At 38.2% G+C, this 19600-nt stretch overlaps 1 protein-coding gene across 1 annotated transcript in view; it reads right to left on the bottom strand.

Moving 5' to 3' along the window:
* Positions 1-19600, bottom strand: part of ERICH2 (glutamate rich 2) — a 43639-nt gene that overhangs the window by 7973 nt on the left and 16066 nt on the right. Inside the window, exons 8-11 of the mRNA XM_077830393.1 lie at positions 15922-16011; positions 14739-14833; positions 7119-7306; positions 4147-4204 (exon numbers count right to left, since the gene is read on the bottom strand). Coding sequence (XP_077686519.1) covers positions 4147-4204; positions 7119-7306; positions 14739-14833; positions 15922-16011 — 431 coding nt within the window. The remainder of the gene's footprint in view (positions 1-4146; positions 4205-7118; positions 7307-14738; positions 14834-15921; positions 16012-19600) is intronic.

Below are 19600 nucleotides of genomic sequence, written 5' to 3'. Positions count from 1 at the left end.
GAAAGACATTACTGATGCTCATTGTCAAAATGTTGCCTTGAAGCCTCCCTGATTCGAATAGCCCCCCTGTTGTGCCCCTCTAATAGCCCTCGTATCTGGCTGCTCAAATTCTGCAGCCAGCTGATCCGCCTCTGTGCTCCACGCCTGGGGGAATCTTTTCACCCTTAGACTCACATATATTATGGAGTGCGCAGCAGGTTGCTATGACCATGAGAATATTTTCCTCATTTAGGTCTAATCTGCCATAAAGGCAGTGCCAGTGCGCTTTTAATCTGTCAAAGGCACATTCTATGGTCACTCTGCACCTGCTCAGCCTATTGGTGAAGGGCTCCTTGTTGCTGTCCAGATGCCCCATGTAAGAATTTATGAGCTACAGGAGTAAGGAGTACATTGGGTCTCCCAGGATCACTATGGGCATTTCAACATCCCCCACTTGAATCTTCTGGTCGGGAAAGAAAGTCCCTGCTTGCAGCTTTCTGTATAGGCCAGTGTTCCTGAAGATGTCTGCATTATGCATCTTCCTGGACCACCCCGTGTTGATGTCAGTGAAACTCATTGTGCTCAGGGTGATCCACAAGCGCCTGCAGTACCATAGAGAAGTACCCCTTTCTACTGATGTACTCCACTGCAAGTTGGTCCAGGTCAAAATTGGAATATACATGCTATCTATCGCCCCTCCGCAGTTAGGGAATCCCATTGCTGCAAAGCCATCCAATATTTCATGCACATTTCCAAGAGTGTCAGTCCTTCATAGGAGGATGCAATTAATGACCCTGCATACTTGCATTAACGCTGCCCCAACGATGGACTTCCCCACTCCAAACTGATTTGCGACCAATTGGTAGCAGTCCGGAGTCACCAGCTTCCACACAGCGATTGCCACTCGCTTCTCTACTGAGAGGACAGCTCTCATTTTGGTGTGCTGGGGCAAGCTCTGCACACAGTTCTAGGAAGGTGACTTTCCGCATACAAAAGTTGGCAGCCATTGCTCGTCATCCCAAACCTGCATAAGTATGCGATCCCATCAGTCAATGCTGGTTTCCCGAGCCCAAAAGTGACAGTTCAATGTGATTAGCTGCTCCGTGAATGTCCAAAGTAATCTTGTGTTGTTTTTTTTTCCAGAGCGCACACAGATCAGGCAACTCCGATTCCTGTTCAAATTGGGAGCTCATGATATACTGCATGATCATTCCGAGGTATTCATAACAGTGACTACAACAGTAAAGAGCAGTGTGGGATACATGCTTTCAACCAAAGATGGCGGGCACACAGTAAACGGGCTGTTGAAAAATGCTGCGAAATGCAGTCAGAAGCCCATGGAATGCTGGGATGGAAAGAATTGCATCATGGGATATTGAGCCCACACGCATGATGCACTGTGATCCAATCTGCCTTCCCACAACTTCTAGCTGCAGAAGGTGGCGAGTAGCACAGTAGGGTAGCTACCCATAGTGCACTGCTCTCACTGTCGATGCTAGACCACCAAGTGTGGACACAGAATCACAGAATATCAGGGTTGGAAGGGACCTCAGGAGGTCATATAGTCCAATCCCCTGCTCAAAGCAGGACCAATCCCCCATTAAATCATCCCAGCCAGGGCTTTGTCAAGCCTGACCTTAAAAACTTCTAAGGAAGGAGATTCTACCACCTCCCTAGGTAACGCATTCCAGTGTTTCACCACCCTCCTAGTGAAAAAGCTTTTCCTAATATCCAACCTAAACCTCCCCCACTGCAACTTGAGACCATTACTCCTTGTCCTGTCCTCTTCTACCACTGAGAATAGTCTAGAACCATCCTCTCTGGAACCACCTCTCAGGTAGTTGAAAGCAGCTATCAAATCCCCCCTCATTCTTCTCTTCTGCAGACTAAACAATCCCAGTTCCCTCAGCCTCTCCTCATAAGTCATGTGTTCCAGACCCCTAATCATTTTTGTTGCCCTTCGCTGGATTCTCTCCAATTTATCCACATCCTTCTTGTAGTGTGGGGCCCAAAACTGGACACAGTACTCCAGATGAGGCCTCACCAATGTCGAATAGAGGGGGACGATCACGTCCCTCGATCTGCTCGCTATGCCCCTACTTATACATCCCAAAATGCCATTGGCCTTCTTGGCAACAAGGGCACACTGCTGACTCATATCCAGCTTCTCGTCCACTGTCACCCCTAGGTCCTTTTCCGCAGAACTGCTGCCTAGCCATTCGCTCCCTAGTCTGTAGCTGTGCATTGGGTTCTTCCGTCCTAAGTGCAGGACCCTGCACTTATCCTTATTGAACCTCATCAGATTTCTTTTGGCCCAATCCTCCAATTTGTCTAGGTCCCTCTGTATCCTATCCCTGCCCTCCAGCGTATCAACCACTCCTCCCAGTTTAGTATCATCCGCAAATTTGCTGAGAGTGCAATCCACACCATCCTCCAGATCATTTATGAAGATATTGAACAAAACCGGCCCCAGGACCGACCCCTGGGGCACTCCACTTGACACCGGCTGCCAACTAGACATGGAGCCATTGATCACTACCCGTTGAGCCCGACAATCTAGCCAACTTTCTACCCACCTTATAGTGCATTCATCCAGCCCATACTTCTTTAACTTGCTGACAAGAATACTGTGGGAGACCGTGTCAAAAGCTTTGCTAAAGTCAAGAAACAATACATCCACTGCTTTCCCTTCATCCACAGAACCAGTAATCTCATCATAGAAGGCGATTAGATTAGTCAGGCATGACCTTCCCTTGGTGAATCCATGCTGACTGTTCCTGATCACTTTCCTCTCATGTAAGTGCTTCAGGATTGATTCTTTGAGGACCTGCTCCATGATTTTTCCGGGGACTGAGGTGAGGCTGACTGGCCTGTAGTTCCCAGGATCCTCCTTCTTACCTTTTTTTGCTCCATCAATAGAAGGAGAGTTGTGTGAACATGCACAAGTGATGTAATTATACCAGTTTCTGTTGGCATAACTTGCGCTACAAAACTCTGTAGTGTAGACAAGGCCTGACTCTTTAACAAAGACATCCTTTCTCCAAAATGTCCATTAGCTATTGAAGTTAAATGGGTGTTAATCCAACCCCTCCCCCCAATTACTTGACTATTAAGCAACTGTCAACTGTGGTGTCATAATTTCACTATTTGTTAATTTATTACTGGTCCTGTCTTTGCTAGACTTAGTTTCCTAAAATTTCACCCCATTTGGTCTGCAGTAACTTGCAATACTACCTTCCCCATTTTGGTTGGAGAAGCGTATAGTCTGGCTAGAAGATAAAACAGGGAACTGGAAGTCAAGATTCCTAGGTTCTATAAATGGTTCTGACACTGACTCACTGTGTCCTCAAGCGAGTCATTTAATCTCTCTCTATGCATCAGTTTACTCCTCTCTAGAACTACACTACCTGTCTACTACATAGGGATGCTGTGTGGCAGAATTAATTAATACTTAGAAAAAAATCTTTGCAATGCTCATAATTACTTATTGCTACTATGCTTCCATACGGTATTATGGTCTCTATGCTTCAGACACCTTTCATAAGCCTGCAGCTACAGATCCAGGTGGAAGGGAGAGCGCTAGCTTCGTAGCACGTTCCTTCCTTCATTCCAACTATGTGGAAATCTGTCTCTGGGAATTCCACAAGGTTACAGTTTCGTGGATAGAGAGAGAATGTAGCAGGGTAGGGATGCTTTGAGATTTCATCAGAATTCTCTCCTGCATGGAGAAGAATTATTTTTTATGTAGGAAGCTGGCACATCTTACTGAAAACAGAGAAATTTTATGTAAGCCAAATCCAAAATGAAAGCCACCTGAACAACTAAGAAATTTATTTATCAGCACCAGACACAGTGGCGCATGCCTGTAATCCCAGCTACTGGGGAGGCTGAGGCTGGTGGATTGCTTGGGCTCAGGGGTTCCAGGCTGTAGTGTGCTATGCTAATCAGGTGTCTGGTGCCACTGAAAGCCTAGCCAGCGGGTGGCCGAAGGAATGGCTAGAACAACATGAATGACATGTTGTGATTGGCTCTCTCTCTTTTAGGGCTGATGGACCAATCGTTCAAGGTGACTAAGGATTTATCAGCAATTAAGAAAATAGACATGAGGAGAAATAATAAAATGAAACAGGTGAAATGTAAAGAAGTTTTATATATATATATACTTACTCATCTGACAAAGTTTCTTTGAGAGACTGTAGTCTTGATCCATAATTGCTTTCAGGAACTAAAAGAACAATATGGTTTAGTATGAAAGTTAATATAGAAAACTGTTGATGTGCACGCTTTGAGAATTAGTTCCAAGTTTGGTCAGTTTTTATATAAAAATACTTTAGTGAGAACTTTGATCAATTTTCCAACAGCTATAAAGTGCAGAATTTTTCTATTGTTCTAAGTAGATCCACCAGGGGACAGTGAACAACTGCTAGTCCCACCACGACTTGTACAAACTCCATCACAGCTACTACATCTTAGAATTGAGGACTATGTTTCTGTGTAATTGTGTTACCCTAAGCACACAGCCAAGTTACTCTGGAAACAACTTGGTACATGTGTTGCTTTACAAATGAGTAATCCAATTGACTCCAGTGGAACTACTCACATGAGTAAAGTCATGCACACTCTTAAGTGTCTTCAGGATTGTGGCCTAAGTTTGATGTGAGAACTGATTATTTTTTTTAAAACAGGTATCCTAAGTAACACCTGTGCTCACATAAGGTAAAAATTAATAGCCCTGAGATATGTATTTGACAAGAGTAAATAACACAAGGCTTCACTGTCAGTATGGCACAGTGTGGACAAAGGTCTTGAATCAAGCTCTGACAACACCTGTTGGGTCCATAGTTTACTTTTGGCATCAGATGGAACAGTCTTGGATCTCAAACATGCTATCATTCATTGCTATCAAGTAGGAGGGGGAAAAACCCCAAACTCAAACATAGATCCATAAAGATCTCAATGACCTAAAAGCAGTAATACTAAACTAACAAATGGAAATCCACAACAGACCCATTTAACTGATGTTTGAGGTGGCATTATTGGCATAGTGAGACAATGGTTAAAAGCAGTATAAGAATCTACTTATATAATTAATGACAGGATGTTAAAAACTAATTATCACATAAGCAAATATGATAAATACAATGGTCACCACTAAAAAAATCCAAAAAATCCCCCCCCAAAAATCAACATTGGCTAAAAGGTATCTGAGGTATCATCATTTTCTCTCCTTAGACAATAGAGTATCTCAGACAGCACTGTGTGGTAACTGCTGGCTGTTGTTTTAATAATGAATATTATCACTATTCTTTCATTTGAAGTCAAGTAGACAGTTTGAGAGTTGTTAAAGTCAACAGTTCTCTTTAAATTCTTGGAGCTATGTTCATAATAGGCAGAGCCTAGACCTACACTACTTTGAGTTTTGCTCATGTCTCTCCTACAGCATACGATCTAGATTTAAGTCTCTGACCCTTCCCACCTTTTGTACACTCAGTAGCAACTAATAAAGCTTTGTCGGCGACTGCAAAGATAGTCAGTCCCGCAAAAGAGGAGCTGAGTAAGGTTTTCTTCAGCTTGCCATGCAAAAATCTTATTCCAGAGCGTTTCTTACTGCACTGTCATTTTACCTGTAAGCGTATTAGTATCACAATGACAGCAGAGTCTTAACTTTAAAACACATACTTAACTCTTAATGAAATCAATGGGATATAAGCATATGCTTAAGTACTTTGCTCCATTGGGGCATTTGACAGCAACACTACACATCTCATGCTTCGTTTTAAAAAAAATAAAAGGAAGCACTGGATGTTGAGCAAACACAACCAATTAGCTGAAAAAAAATAATACCATCTACCATTTCACAAACATTTTGATATTCAAGTCTAGGTAACAGGAAGGAAAAAAAAAACAAAACTCTTTTCCATATACCCTGCATACTCCAACTGAATATTAAACACACAGTGGGCACTCAGGATCTCTTGCAGTGCTTAGAAGAGAAGCCATCATACAAAGCTGACTGAACTGTTTTCCCTCTTCAAACAACTAAATACAAGCAAACATCTTTCATACAGGAATATTTTTTGAAAAGTTGTTTTTGAGTGTCAGCAAAGATTTTGTTTGCATAGTACATGCATAAAAATACTAGTTTTCAACAGAGTATTTAGCATTACAGTGCCAGTCGCAGAGCCCCAAGTATTCCACAACTGCAGAACTTGCCACAGAATTCACCCCTTGCTGCACAAGTGTGGTTTAGGATTCTATTAAAAAATTAAGTTTCTAGCCCTTATGGGTATGCAAACCTAAAAAATGTAATCCAAGTGTGAATGGTGGCCATCTGAGTCTACAAGCATGAAAACAATAATTCTGAGAGATGTGAATGGCCCCAGTCATTTCACTCAGGGCTCCAGGGACTCTGATTGTGCAGCTGTGGGCTTTGGCATCTTTCCAAGATACCACAGAATTCAGTATTTTTGTTCAGAGTTTACTATTTTGCTGTAGCCAGATGCCTAGCATCTTGGGTTCTTTTGTCATCTTGTCCTGCTGGGACTTGCCCAAAGCTGCCTCTTACTCTGCATCTTTATTCACAAGGGGGAATTAATTGATTATAGTGTATCACTATTCTACAGAAAAGACAAGACAGGTTCAGGGAGCAAGGGCTAGAGACCAGTTTGTGGCCAGGGAGCAGGGAGAAAACCATAAATTCAGGCTGGGCAGCTAGACTGCCTAAAGAATAGAGGCCTGTTGAACTCAGATGAACCACTGAATCTCACGATAAGCTCCCCAGTTTTGATGGCATGCATGATGAAGGGAAAAGAGATTCGGAGCTGAGACACCCAGACAACATTGTAACCACTGAAGCCCACAGAGCTGGGTCATCTGAAGGACAAAACAAAAGATTAAAAAATAGTCATTGCTGAAAATAATCATTGATGAATTGTGCATCAATGAGTATGTTCAATTTTGAAACATGGTCGCAAGCATGTTTGCACATGACAGATACAATAAATCAACACTGATTCAGAATTTGGCAGAATTATGGAGTGTTTGCTACAGAATTGGGTCCCACTGTGCTGCAGAGTACATGGGTCCCTCAGTCTATGTTCACACTGTTCGGGGAGGCAGGGGCAGGGAGTGAAATTTACCTCTCCCAGCAACTCTATTGGTGCATTTCTTTTTCTATCTTCATTTTCACTGCTGCTTTCGTCGTCATCTGTCGTTTCTGACAGCTGCTCATCAATATTATGGTCATCTATACTATTTGTCTGAAATTCAGTGCTGAGTTCATTATTTGCTGGCTTTTCTACATTTCTGGAATTTTTCTCTTTATTGTCTAAATTCAAAATGAATATTATATCAACAATAAAAATAAATAATACTTAGCACTTACAGAGCATTTTATGTGTTCAATTCATCAGCATTAATTAGTTAATGAGATTCACTGACAAGATGCTTTTGCATACAGTTGAAAAATATTTTTGATGTAAGAAGATAAACAGAAAAGTTAATGCTTACATTACTGAGCTCAACTGTGCCCTCATATACACTAGGACAATTACCACTGAAGAAAATAAGAATTGTATGGTACCCCCCAGGGAAGGATTAGGCCTGCTGAATGTAACATGTCATGACTAGAACTCCATTTTAAAACTTGTTATATTACAGAAACTCAGCTGTAATACCATTCTTTCAGCTAAATATTCTGAAAGAAGAGTAATTGTACTGATGGTACTTATAACAATGTTTGATCTGCTTGGAGCCAAAAGGCAGTATATTTTTGTTTTACAGAATGAGCGTCTTACATGTCTTCGAAAGCACTAAAGAATAACTACTTTACCTGAAAAAGAATGCAAAATTTGAGAAAGTAATAGTTGCTTTGGGAACCATAACTCTCACCTTCCTAACTTTTGTTGCACTTATATTCTCAATCATAACAGTGCATTAAGTATTTATTATTTCATTTAATTTCTTCTTCATTATATTTGTAAAGGTTTTCCCAGGAGTACATTTTGAGTATTTAAAATTGCTGCCATGTCATATATGAGTAATACCTAATACCTCAAACTGCAGACTAGCATTTCTTGGACTTGCCTAACAAAACCCAACCAAGAAGAAACCTGCTCTGTCACTTTTAAGTATTATAAAGAATTAGTAAATTTACAATGCCATTCCTCTAGTGAAGAAGTGAAGAGGAGTATACAGCCTGGATGGCAATTTTGAAGAAGCTGCTGTCTTGGTCTGAAACGCCATGGTGTGTAGGATGTTTTTATTATTAATTATTATTATTATTATTAAAGATAAAAGCTCTCTTCCAGCACAAATACAATGCAACAGTCCACAGAGGCTTAAATGCATGAGATGATATCTCTTTTTCCCAAGAGATATTAGAATATCCAGTTAATCAAATGATCTACTGGCTGAACACATAGGTGCTTTAGAATGAAAAGAAAATAAGAATTGTGATTGAATGCATATTCAAATAAGTACATCTATATGCATGTGCAATGTGAATGAAATTATTATAGAAGGACTTATTCACTAATGAGGGAATTTATTTCTCAGGTCTCATATATAGGACTATATGTTGAAATGAACACACAGATTAGTCCCTAATCTTTTGAGTTGAAAATCAGTGAGAGGTCAATAAAGGTTGCTGGTCTGGGCTCAGTCCTAGTGGGTTTTTGTTCACATCATTGAACCACGACCTAATGGAGTCCAGCTGATAGCCTTTCCTGCAAAGTCCCAAGATTGAAATAAGCAGACATGAGCTACTGGCAGAACTAGGTGGCAAAGCTTGGATTGTGCCAGCTTGCAGTATATGCCCTTCTTCAGCCAAATCTCTCCTCTTAAATACACAAACTACAAGCTAATGTGTTTGAGGAGAAGTTCTATGAAATTGTGGTAAGAAGGTCTGATAAAGTTTTCTGAGATTTCAAATTAACAAAGTGCAGAAACATATACAAACACACGGCCTGTTGAAATCAATGCAAAGACTCTGACTTCACTGGGCTCTGAATCAGGATCATAAAAGCAGTATGGGTTCTGATAAGAAAATTTTACCTCAGCTGTAACACCATTCTTTCAGCTAAATATTCTGAAAAAAGAGTCATTGTACTGATGGTGCCTATAACAATGTTCGATCTGCTGGAAGCCAAAAATGCAGTATATTTTTGTTTTACAGAAAGACAGTCTTAGACGGATATCAATTGTACCAATTTTATCCTTAAGAGGTTCTCCTATAGAGCAATTTAGCTAACAGCAGGTGTCACCGAACAAAGTAATAAGGAAGAAAAATGAAAGTTGAAGAAAAGACAACTTCTAATTAGAAAAAAAACATGGAATTCATAAAGTTAATGAATACCAATACTCTGTTATGGAGGTGCCAGTTGCAGCTCCATTATTAAGGCTGAGCTGTTTTGCACTTAAATCAGAAATTCAACTGCTTACGTATATACAAAATTGTGTATCCTAACCAAAATTACCAGCACTTACTCTTTGATTATAGAATTAATTTACATTCCTTTGATTAAATTAAATTTAAAATTAAAATTTAAATTAAATTTAAAGATAAGAAATTCAGCACCTGCTGCTAGATTTTTTGTCCCAAATGATCTTATGAAGAGAATAATGCACTTTTTCAAAATTTCCCTGTGGTTTATTTACTGAAATCTTTACTGTGTGTAGGCTACATTTGAAAAAATGTTTTTTTTTAGTATTAATGGTCATTTCCCCCTGTTGTACACTGTACCTCAAAATAGCACCCTGTTATCCCCACATTCATCATTCATATATTGTTGTGATATTTCATACAAAGCTTTGTATTAAGTACTGTAAACCAACCTGCAACATCCAGTGGCGTAAGAAAAACTGCTTGATTCAAATACTGCTCAGTCTAATAAGATTCAAAATTTAGACTGCATGCTTACCTTTTATTGTCTTTGGTACCTTTCATGCCTACCACTTATAATCACTTAAAATCTATCTATCTTTCTGTAGTTCACAAATCTGTTTTATATTTTATCTAAAAGTGTGTTTTGGTAGAAGTGCTTGGGAAATCTCAGCTCAGTTTACAAAAGCTAGTGTGTGTCCTCTCCACATCGAGGGAGGGGTGGACTGGGTAATGAACTTACACTAGTCAGGCTTCTGACCAGGGCTAGATGGTACAGTTCTGGGTACAAGGCTTGGGAGATCTGCTGATGCCTTTTCAAGATCTACCCAGCAAGAGGGCAGGAGTGAAAAGGGAACCATGTCTGTGTGCAAGCAGGCACACATGTAAGCAGGGGTATAGAAGGGAGAGAGGGAGAAATGGGGTGTGCACACATGTGCAGGGGAACCTAGGGAAGTAGAGGAGGAGGGAGAATTTGGAGGATAGGAAGAAGAGGGAAACTGGGATGTAATTCCCCACTTGCTTTGAGCTATTCTGGTGAAACAAAGCAGCTGTAGACAGTTTGACTGACCAGGATGCTCTGACTGCATCATACCACTGCAGACTAGAGTAACACAATCAGGACATACTAGTGCATCTGGCTATAAAAAGTTAAAATTGTTAAAAAAAATATTTAAAGCTGGTAAGTCTAATGATTTGAAGATATGAAGTATCACATAGCATTATCTTTGGAGTTTCTTGGTTGGAGTTAATGTATGGAATTTAAAAAACAAAAACAGACATTCCTAAAAAAATATATTAAGTAGATGAGGAGAGTATATATCAGTAATTTAGGGTAAAATACACTAAAGGATGTTGTAATTATTCCCAACCCAATTGTTGTAAATCCAGGAAATTCAGGGTTAAAAGTTAAATTTAAAAGAAAGCCAAACATGTTAAGTTATGGAAATGCCTCAATTCTGCCCTGTAGTGAAACCACGAGGGGGTGGGTAGGGGAGGGGGGAATCTAGAATGTCTTTAAAAGTCAGTTTAATATAATCTAAGATCACAGACATTAAAATGCCTCAATAACATTCATATAGTTGTTGCATAGATCCACTGAAGGGCAGAACTAGCTTGTCTGGGAATGCTTTTAGGGTCTGATCCAAAGCCTATTGAAGTTAATAGGAATCTGTTGACGTCAGAGGACTTTGGCTCAGGCCCCAAGACAGAACAAGATCTCTTAGACTTTATCCTGGGGTTAGCTCACCAACTATCCCAGTTTCTATTGCTGACTGCAGCTCCATAGAACCTATCAGTAGTCTTCTTGCCAGATTTTAAAGAGTTTCAGGTTTGCATCAACTCAGTTCTTTATTAACTAGCCTTGACTTAACTATGACATCATATGCTAGCTCATAAAATGGAGTGTAAGTGCTGGCAGAGCAATTGTATATTAATCAACAAGATTCCCTTAAAGGGCAGTAAAACTGTGCTAAATACTATGTCAATTATTAATATTATGGAATTGAAATGCTGGTAAAAAGGAACTTTAAGACTAAGAACTCTAACAGGTAAGCAGTGAGCAGTTTTCAAGGTTAACACTTTCTGTCAGGCACATTTGAAAGAAGTCAAATTATCATACCAAAATGACTTTTTCCAACAACAATCACGTGAGAGCTGATGAGGATGCAAATGTAGGCTAAGAGTCATGTGCTGTGCGGCTATACTTTCAAAGGAACATTTGGAAAAATAAGTGTAACAGTAGCATAAACAGAAACCCAAACTTGTTTACACAAGGGCAACTATTATAATAGTGAATGTCTTTAAAATATATAGGACATCCTATAAGAATGTGTCATTTACCCTCAAAAGGGATGTCTGTAAACATCTTTGTTTGCATGTCTGGGATTGATGAACAGGCTAACACCTTTGAACATCAAAAGCATCACTGACTAAAACTTGGGGGATTGGAGATACCTGAGGAGGAAGGAAGAATGGATGACAGTTACCTGGAGCGGAAAGACGGTTTCACTGCCAAGCTGCTCAGCAAAAGCAGCAGAGGAGAAAGAGACAAGCTCACCAGAGAGGATATGTTGTGCATAAAATGTAATGTCCTTAATTGTACCTACCTATGTTATTTAGAAATTAAGAATAAGTATGTTATGCAGGCTGTTTCTTTGGAGTTAAACTGGATTTTCTCTCTCTCCTTAATATATTTTATTTTTGATCAGACCAACTGAGTTATGTGTACAATATGGCTTTGAAAGGAAGGCAACATTCTGACAAAGTACCACCCAATGACTGGTTGGCTGATGACAAGAATGGCAGGAATAGGTTACAATTACTAGTAACTGATTTCACTTTGTTTAGTTTTTATATTACATCAGTTGCACTGGTAGCAACAGCTATAGTTAATATTATAAAACAGTTCCCATTATAAACTAGAGATTTCTACTCTTGATTTCTAATTTTACTCCTTTACAAAGTTTATTTCAGGCTACTTTAGTGCCTTGTAACTTTCTACTAAAACATCTTTTATAGGTCTCTTTGAACTAACTGCATACATCTGAGCAGACAGTATTTCATTAGAAATAGAGATTAGAAATGAAGTTTTTTAAATCTATTTTTTTGCATCCTATGTTCCCATTCTGTGTAACCACACAATAAAAAGACTGCTTACTGTCCGCTATGTGCAGTCAAAAAATGAGGCATGCAGAACCTGAGCAGAAAGTGAAACAGCTTGTAATTTACAGAGGACAGTGTGAACAGGATGTTAACTCCACTGAAAGAATCATTAAAAGAACGTTGCTATTTTGTAAGGTTTACTTCATATTTTTTAAAATAGACTTAAAATTACACTAAGTATTATTTTCTTGGTTGATTCTGGATTATACTGAAAACCTGAATTGCTACCTTAGCATTTAGCGAACAGGACGATGGATCTATTTTTAATGGCCCATATACCCTACAAGGATAACGCTGGCACATAGTTCTATGCCACAATTAGTGGTATCTGTGTTATAACACTTTTTTACTGCTAGAGTGGAGCTAGAGTAGATCTGTACTATGCGGAGAAACAGTATTTTATATTCCCTATTGACCTTAAAGATTTCCCATATTATTTTCCTTTACTTAAAAAAAACAAACAAAAAAAAACCCAGAAAAAGTTATGGGTTCCAACAGCAATATTAATACAGTGACATTGCTGGAATCTTACCTTTTGCATATCTTGACTTCTTGTATTTCTAACTATGCAACCTTAACATTACTTTAACATTATATGGTATTTTATTAATGATTTTGATTAGTTTATTTTGGTTTTTTATAAACCTTGGGCCAAATGGTGCCTGGCCCTGATACAAGTGCACAGCATATGCATGCATACGCAACTGCGCATACGCATAACCTCCTTGCCCACCCTAAATCAAGACTTGTCTACAGTTACAGTGCGGCGGCAGCAGGTGCAGCTGCGCAGCTGTAGCGCTTTGTGAACATGCTGCCTACGCCAACAGGAGACCTTCTTCCATCGGCACAGGTACTTCACCTCCCGAAGAGGCGGTTGCTATGCTGATGTGAGAAGCCCTCCTGTTGACATACAATCTACAGTGGGCATTAGGTCGGTAAAATCTGCACCCCTGAGTGATATAATTATACCAACATAAATTTGTAGTGTAGACGAGGGCTAAAGGCAAAGTAGAAATCAGTCCCTTTCCTCAGAGCTCTGACCCCAAAACACAGAGTAGCTGGCTGCAGGAGGAAAAGATAGATGCACCCAAAGAAGAAGAGCAATAGAAAGAGGTGCAGCCTCTGCATTTCCCAAAGACAGAAGGCCACCAGTGCTCCTTTCTGGGTAGTGTGATTGAGATTCACCCTTATTGTGGGCTGTGTCTAAAACCTACAAATTAAGCTTCAGACTACTACACTTTCCCCAAACCAATCTCTGAAGCAAAAAACATTTTTTTAAATAATAAAAGGCAACTTTGAATAGAAAATATTTGCATGGAGAATTGTCAGGGATTCAGAGAGACATTTCACTTCAACCAAACAACCAATGACTTCTGATTTGATGCTCTCTCTCCTAGCTTCACTGATCGTTGTTTCATGATGTAGTTTGTGTAAATCAATTTTTAATCACTCACCCATATAAAATTATATAAAATTAAAACCAGGGATAAAAAAATGCAGTCTGTTGTTGTGCAATTAATGTTAATTCCAAAAGGGAAAGGATAATATATAATATTCTATGAAGACATTTATTAAACAAAAGAAAAATCTGCACAGCCTAATGTGGAGTTTCCTTTGTAGAACCACTTCACATGTGGTCAGATCTTCTTGTATGCAATATAATATTACTGAAGCAAACAGAATTCTAGAAGTTCAGAACTGACAAAGTCGGATAATATACTGTACATGCTTTATGATGGCATGAGCTGTTCTGTTGTGTCAAAGCCATGAAATTATAACCCCTTTTCAACCTAACTGAGAATAGTGTCTTCCATGAACACTGTAGATATTCCCTAGAGTCTTCTTAGATAAAACTAAAATTTTCTTTTTGCAATTTTACAATGTATTATCTTCCACCACTCCTAAATTCAGGAGATATCAGAACTAAAAAAGATGGTTTCCATAGTGTGATGTATAAGCTATAGGCAAGCACGTCAGACAGTTAACCTTTGATCAAAACCACGGCAATGTCTCCATCAAACCAGATACACACAAGGCCTAAGATATCACATTCAGGCCTTACAAGAATCCTATTCTTTCCACAATCATGCAGCACAGAAACTAATATCACTTTATAATGTCTACTCCTTACCCATTGTTAGACTCATTTTTTTGGGAATGTGGCTGGCTGAATAAGAGACTATCTGTAACTCAGTGAAGAAAGTGCAAATCTTACCTGTAGTTTCTTGTATGTAGTGGGGTGATCTTAAATTAGTCTCTTGAATCCTAGATGAATTTTTATTTTTTGTACTTTTTGCAGAAGAATCCCATCTACATGTTGGATATGATTTCCAGAAAAAAAAATAAGCATCATAAAGACTAAAAATAACATCTCCAGGTTAAGCTAATTTTTACAGAGATGTACAGCAGCAGCACCAAAATAATAAGCCAGATATGATAATCCTGTCATAATTAATAACTGCTTCTTATGGAAAAGTGATTTGCCTGCTGGATGACTGTGCACTTTTTGAAGATCATGATGGATATTTCTAGACATAGGATTTATTCCTTAATTGATGGTGAGATTAAGAATTCTCCTAATCAAAATTATAAATTAACAAAAGGGAGCAAAGTAAATTTAGTTACTATTTCTCTCCTGCCATGGGTTCCCCACAGCAGCAGGAGCTCCATCTCTCATCCCAAGAAGTCTCCTTCCACTGCCTTAGATTCCTGGGAATTTATAGCCATTTTGTTTCAAGATAATTAATCCAAGGACAACCTGGAGCTCAGTTTGGTTCTACAACAAAAAAATTAAGGTTGATTCAGGTTTGGTATAGCAGGGCTTTTTGGTAGCCATGTCAGTAGCTTTTCCAGTGCTATGTTTTTACATTGCTTAGTGTTTACACTGCACTGCACTGTTTAATGTTTTCTGATTATTCTCTGGCAGCTCAGGATACTATTTGCTCAGCCTGCTCTTGCTCCTGCTAGGCACTGGCAATCCACGCTGGCTGTAGTCATCTGAGCTGCCTAACCAATGCTCATGCTACCAGCATGCTTTTGTCTTGCCTATACACCAAACCAACCTAGGCTTCATATTAGAATTTTCCATCCTGGCCCTGATGTACATCCCCTTTTCTGATGTACGTCCCCTTGTTAGTTCCCAGCCCAAGGAAGTGGTCATTAACTTGTGATGGGAGACACAGAGCCATTTGATACTCATTTTAGCAAGATTTCCAGCCCAGCATTTCCTCCCAGTGACCACAAATCCATCCTCCTCTGTCAGAGTGCTCCTGACTGGCCAATGCCTGACGCATTAATCCAAAGGGTTAAAATTATTTATTTAACAAGCACAAAGTTAATATTTTAATAGCCCATTTTTCTTAAATGCACCTAACGAGCTACAAAGATATAAGACTTACTTTTCAAAAGTTGATTTAGCTGCACATAACGAGATTTGTTTTGTTGGCGTATAAACTCTGTTTGTAGATTCTGGTCCACATCCATGCTGCCTTGGTTTAAATTAAAATGGTTTTTCACATAATGAAACACAAATAAAATATTGCCATTAACTGAAATATAATTATGTTCATTCCATTGATACTTGTAAGCTTGTGGCTACCCAAGATTAATCCCATCTGCCCTTTGTCCCACCAAAAATCCAAAGCAAACAAAAAGGCTGTGATCTGTACAATGGCTTCAATACATGTTTCTGTTTTTTCCCTTTCATTTAAATGTATATTGTGATATAAAAACCCAGTGCTGAATTTAGCCCCCATTGGAGGCAAATCATTAACCTGAATATTTATGTCTTTCTTTATATAGATTATGTACAACAGAGATAACTGTATTTCTGTTTATGTACAAGAAATGCTGAATAGGGTGCAGCTGTTTCAAACTTTGACAGTCAATAAAATGGTTAAAAATGTAAATTATTTTATCCTCACATCTTTGTGGTACAAGACTACCATCCCACAGCATATCAGTCTCCGCAAGGACCAGTCTTTAGCAACTAGCCTAAGCCACAGAAGACAAATTTTACCTGATTAGTGCCCCATCCATGTTGAGAACATTCCCCTGTTCTTCTACACATACTAAATGTTGCAGTTAATGAAAAGAATTATATTTTATTTAATGGCATGTGCTGATTAAATGAATCAGTAGTGGAAATCACATTTATTGATTATCAGTTCTTGGCTATATCATCAGCTTCCCTGTGTGTTTACAGTAGGAGTGTAAAATGTTAACTTGCCTTAACTGTTAATCCCTAGGCCAGCCAGCTGGAGTGGCTTCAGCTGCACCACCTGGCCAGAGCAGCCCCACCTGGTTTACTATTTAAACGAAATATTTTTACATAATTTAAACGGTTTACTTTTTAAACGGTATTTACATCCCTAGTTTACAGCTCACAAACATTCACTATGCCTTTTTAATAACTCTCTCAGAATGACAATGACAACTGATTTATGGAACTGAATATGCTTCCCAAAAAGAGCATATGTAGCTTTCTACATTAAAGCACAAAAATATAAAGTTGGGATCACAGAGAAATTAATTTTCAACATTGATTTTTGCATCTTGAAGCTTCAAATCCCCAAAACATGTCATTTGAAGTCTTGAAAGTAGATCAATAACATCAATAATCTCCACAAATAACCAAATCATCATCAAAATGATCAAGTCAGTGAACATATGAAGCTGCCAGCTAACTGGGTGCTAAGTTAATTATTTATCTTCATTTTTATTTCAGAAAATAGAAACTCCAGTGGACACCATTTCACAAATAACGACAAATCGTTCACTGGAAAAAGATATTTTCTCCAGTTACAAAATCTGAGGGAATGTTTGTTTAGTACCTCCTATTACCTTTCAAAATCCCAGACACTTTTAAAATCCAATTACATTAGCTCACATAGGTGATAAAGCTACTCAGACATGGAATACAACAAAAAAAATCCGTGGACAGATGGAGTTTAATATCTATTCCTCAACAATATTGATATAGACAGTATTCAGCTAAAAACAAGAATTAAATTGAATAAGATACTCTTGGATTTAAATAATAAAGTATTACTTAGTTTTGAGAAAATTAGAATAGATGCATGCAAATGGAGAAAATGCAACATATATGTTGTCTGTACAAAGTACATATTGGCGTATTTTGTATATGATATATCTCCTATATACCTTGGATCATTAGCCTGAAGTTGTCTTTAACTAATGCTTTTCCTTAAGAATCTAGACCAAATTTCCAAAAGTGATTTTGAGTGCCCAACTTGAGCCTCTTTAAAAGGGGTCTGATATTCAAAGGGCAGGTGTTTAATACTTTCTGAAAAATCAGACTCCTTTAAAGTGTCTTAAAGTGGGCATCCAAAAATCACATTTGCAAATTCATACCATACAAAACGTAAGAAGGCCTATACATAACTGATCAGGAATAGGCCTTTCTCATGAGTGGGAATGAATCAAATGCAATATAGCATTTAACTCCTATTTTCTCCTTTTAATTAAATATTAAAATAAATTCTATGCCTGTGATCATTACTACAGGTACTAACCAGTTTACACTGAATTGTCCAAGACCATTATAATGTAGTATTTCTATAAATTTAAGATTACTTTTCAAAATAACTTTTTAGAAGATTCACCAGATAAAGTCTACATAGAGCTGAATGAGAAGAAATAAATAGATCACATCCAGATGGCAGGGAAGATGTTCTCATATCTTTTATACACATTTTCTAACACAGGAAACAAGCATCCGTGAACTGAGTTTTGAAAATGTACAGGTAACTCTTCCAACTGTGTTACGTGCTACAGAGGACCCTTAACTGAATAAGAGTTTTCAAACTTCAGTAAAAATATGGAGACAGTCTCAACATAATTATACAAACTAGGGGTTACATACTCGTATAAAATAAATACCTCCATTCAATTACTTGCCTGTAATAAAGCTCAGTGCAAGAAAAAAAGACAATACCCATTCTTACAACCTAATTACTCTTTTACTAGAGATTAATATTCCATTTTTTAAATATTGATTTAGTGATATATTTAATATACACATTTTAATGAATTGCAGTTATATTTTACATAATGATTGTTTGGGGGTGGGGAGAGGAAGAGTCACAAATGGAATTTATTCCAATTCCAGCGATGAAAAAAAACCTAGTAACTAAAGCAATTTTATAGAGTCATATGGTAAGAGAAGTATCATAACATCAAGAACAGTCCACTTGGCAAGAATTTTAAGACCAAGTATTAAAAAGTGGCTTTAAAAAAATTGCATCTACAAGCTTTTCCACAAACCAGTATATTTTGCATGGGTATTTCCATTATTTTACAATTTCCAGGTAAATTATATTTGTGTGAAAACAGAGGTCAAAAGTCCAGCTACCTACTACCTACCAGATTACATGTGTAAATACAGTTTGCATGCACAAAAATATGAAAATGAATATATCCAGGAACAAGAGTTCCCTTTTAAAGTTTGACCCATTTAGTCTTTGGAGTTACTCCAGGTTTACACTTGTGTAAATGAGATAAAAAACTGGCACTCCACACTGAGTTTTATGGACATGACAATAAAGGAAGGAAGGATATTTTGGAGCAATCATGGATAATCACCAGGGGACAAATTTTCAGACAGCCTTTAACAAGAATATTCACAATTTTTCATACATACCCTTTCACGTGTACAAAGTCTACAATCCAAATTTAGAAACCACTTCTAAAAAAATGTGATCTTAGATCATTTACTGTACTGTGACACCTGCTCTTTGACTGCTTACATGGATGAAGGGATCTTGTCATGATGTGTGATCCTGTTCCACTGAAGTCGATGGGAGGTTTCTGTTGACTTTTATGGAAGCAGTCTAAGAGCCACGGTAACTTATTTTGGAAAAATTTTCACAGTTTTCACTTAACCTCATAAGAATCTTAAATATAATGGCTGATATTTTCAAAGTAATTGAGATCATTCACGGCCTGAACTTGCACTTATTATGGCTAATAGCAAAGCTCTTGCTGACTTCAGTGATACAGAATCTGGCTCTTAGATAAATCTTCCATTAAATTTTAATCAACTAATTTCAGTTTATA

The sequence above is a fragment of the Eretmochelys imbricata genome, chromosome 11 (assembly GCF_965152235.1).
Source record: "Eretmochelys imbricata isolate rEreImb1 chromosome 11, rEreImb1.hap1, whole genome shotgun sequence".
Classification (NCBI taxonomy): domain Eukaryota; kingdom Metazoa; phylum Chordata; order Testudines; family Cheloniidae; genus Eretmochelys; species Eretmochelys imbricata.
This window is presented reverse-complemented; position numbering and strand designations above follow the sequence as displayed.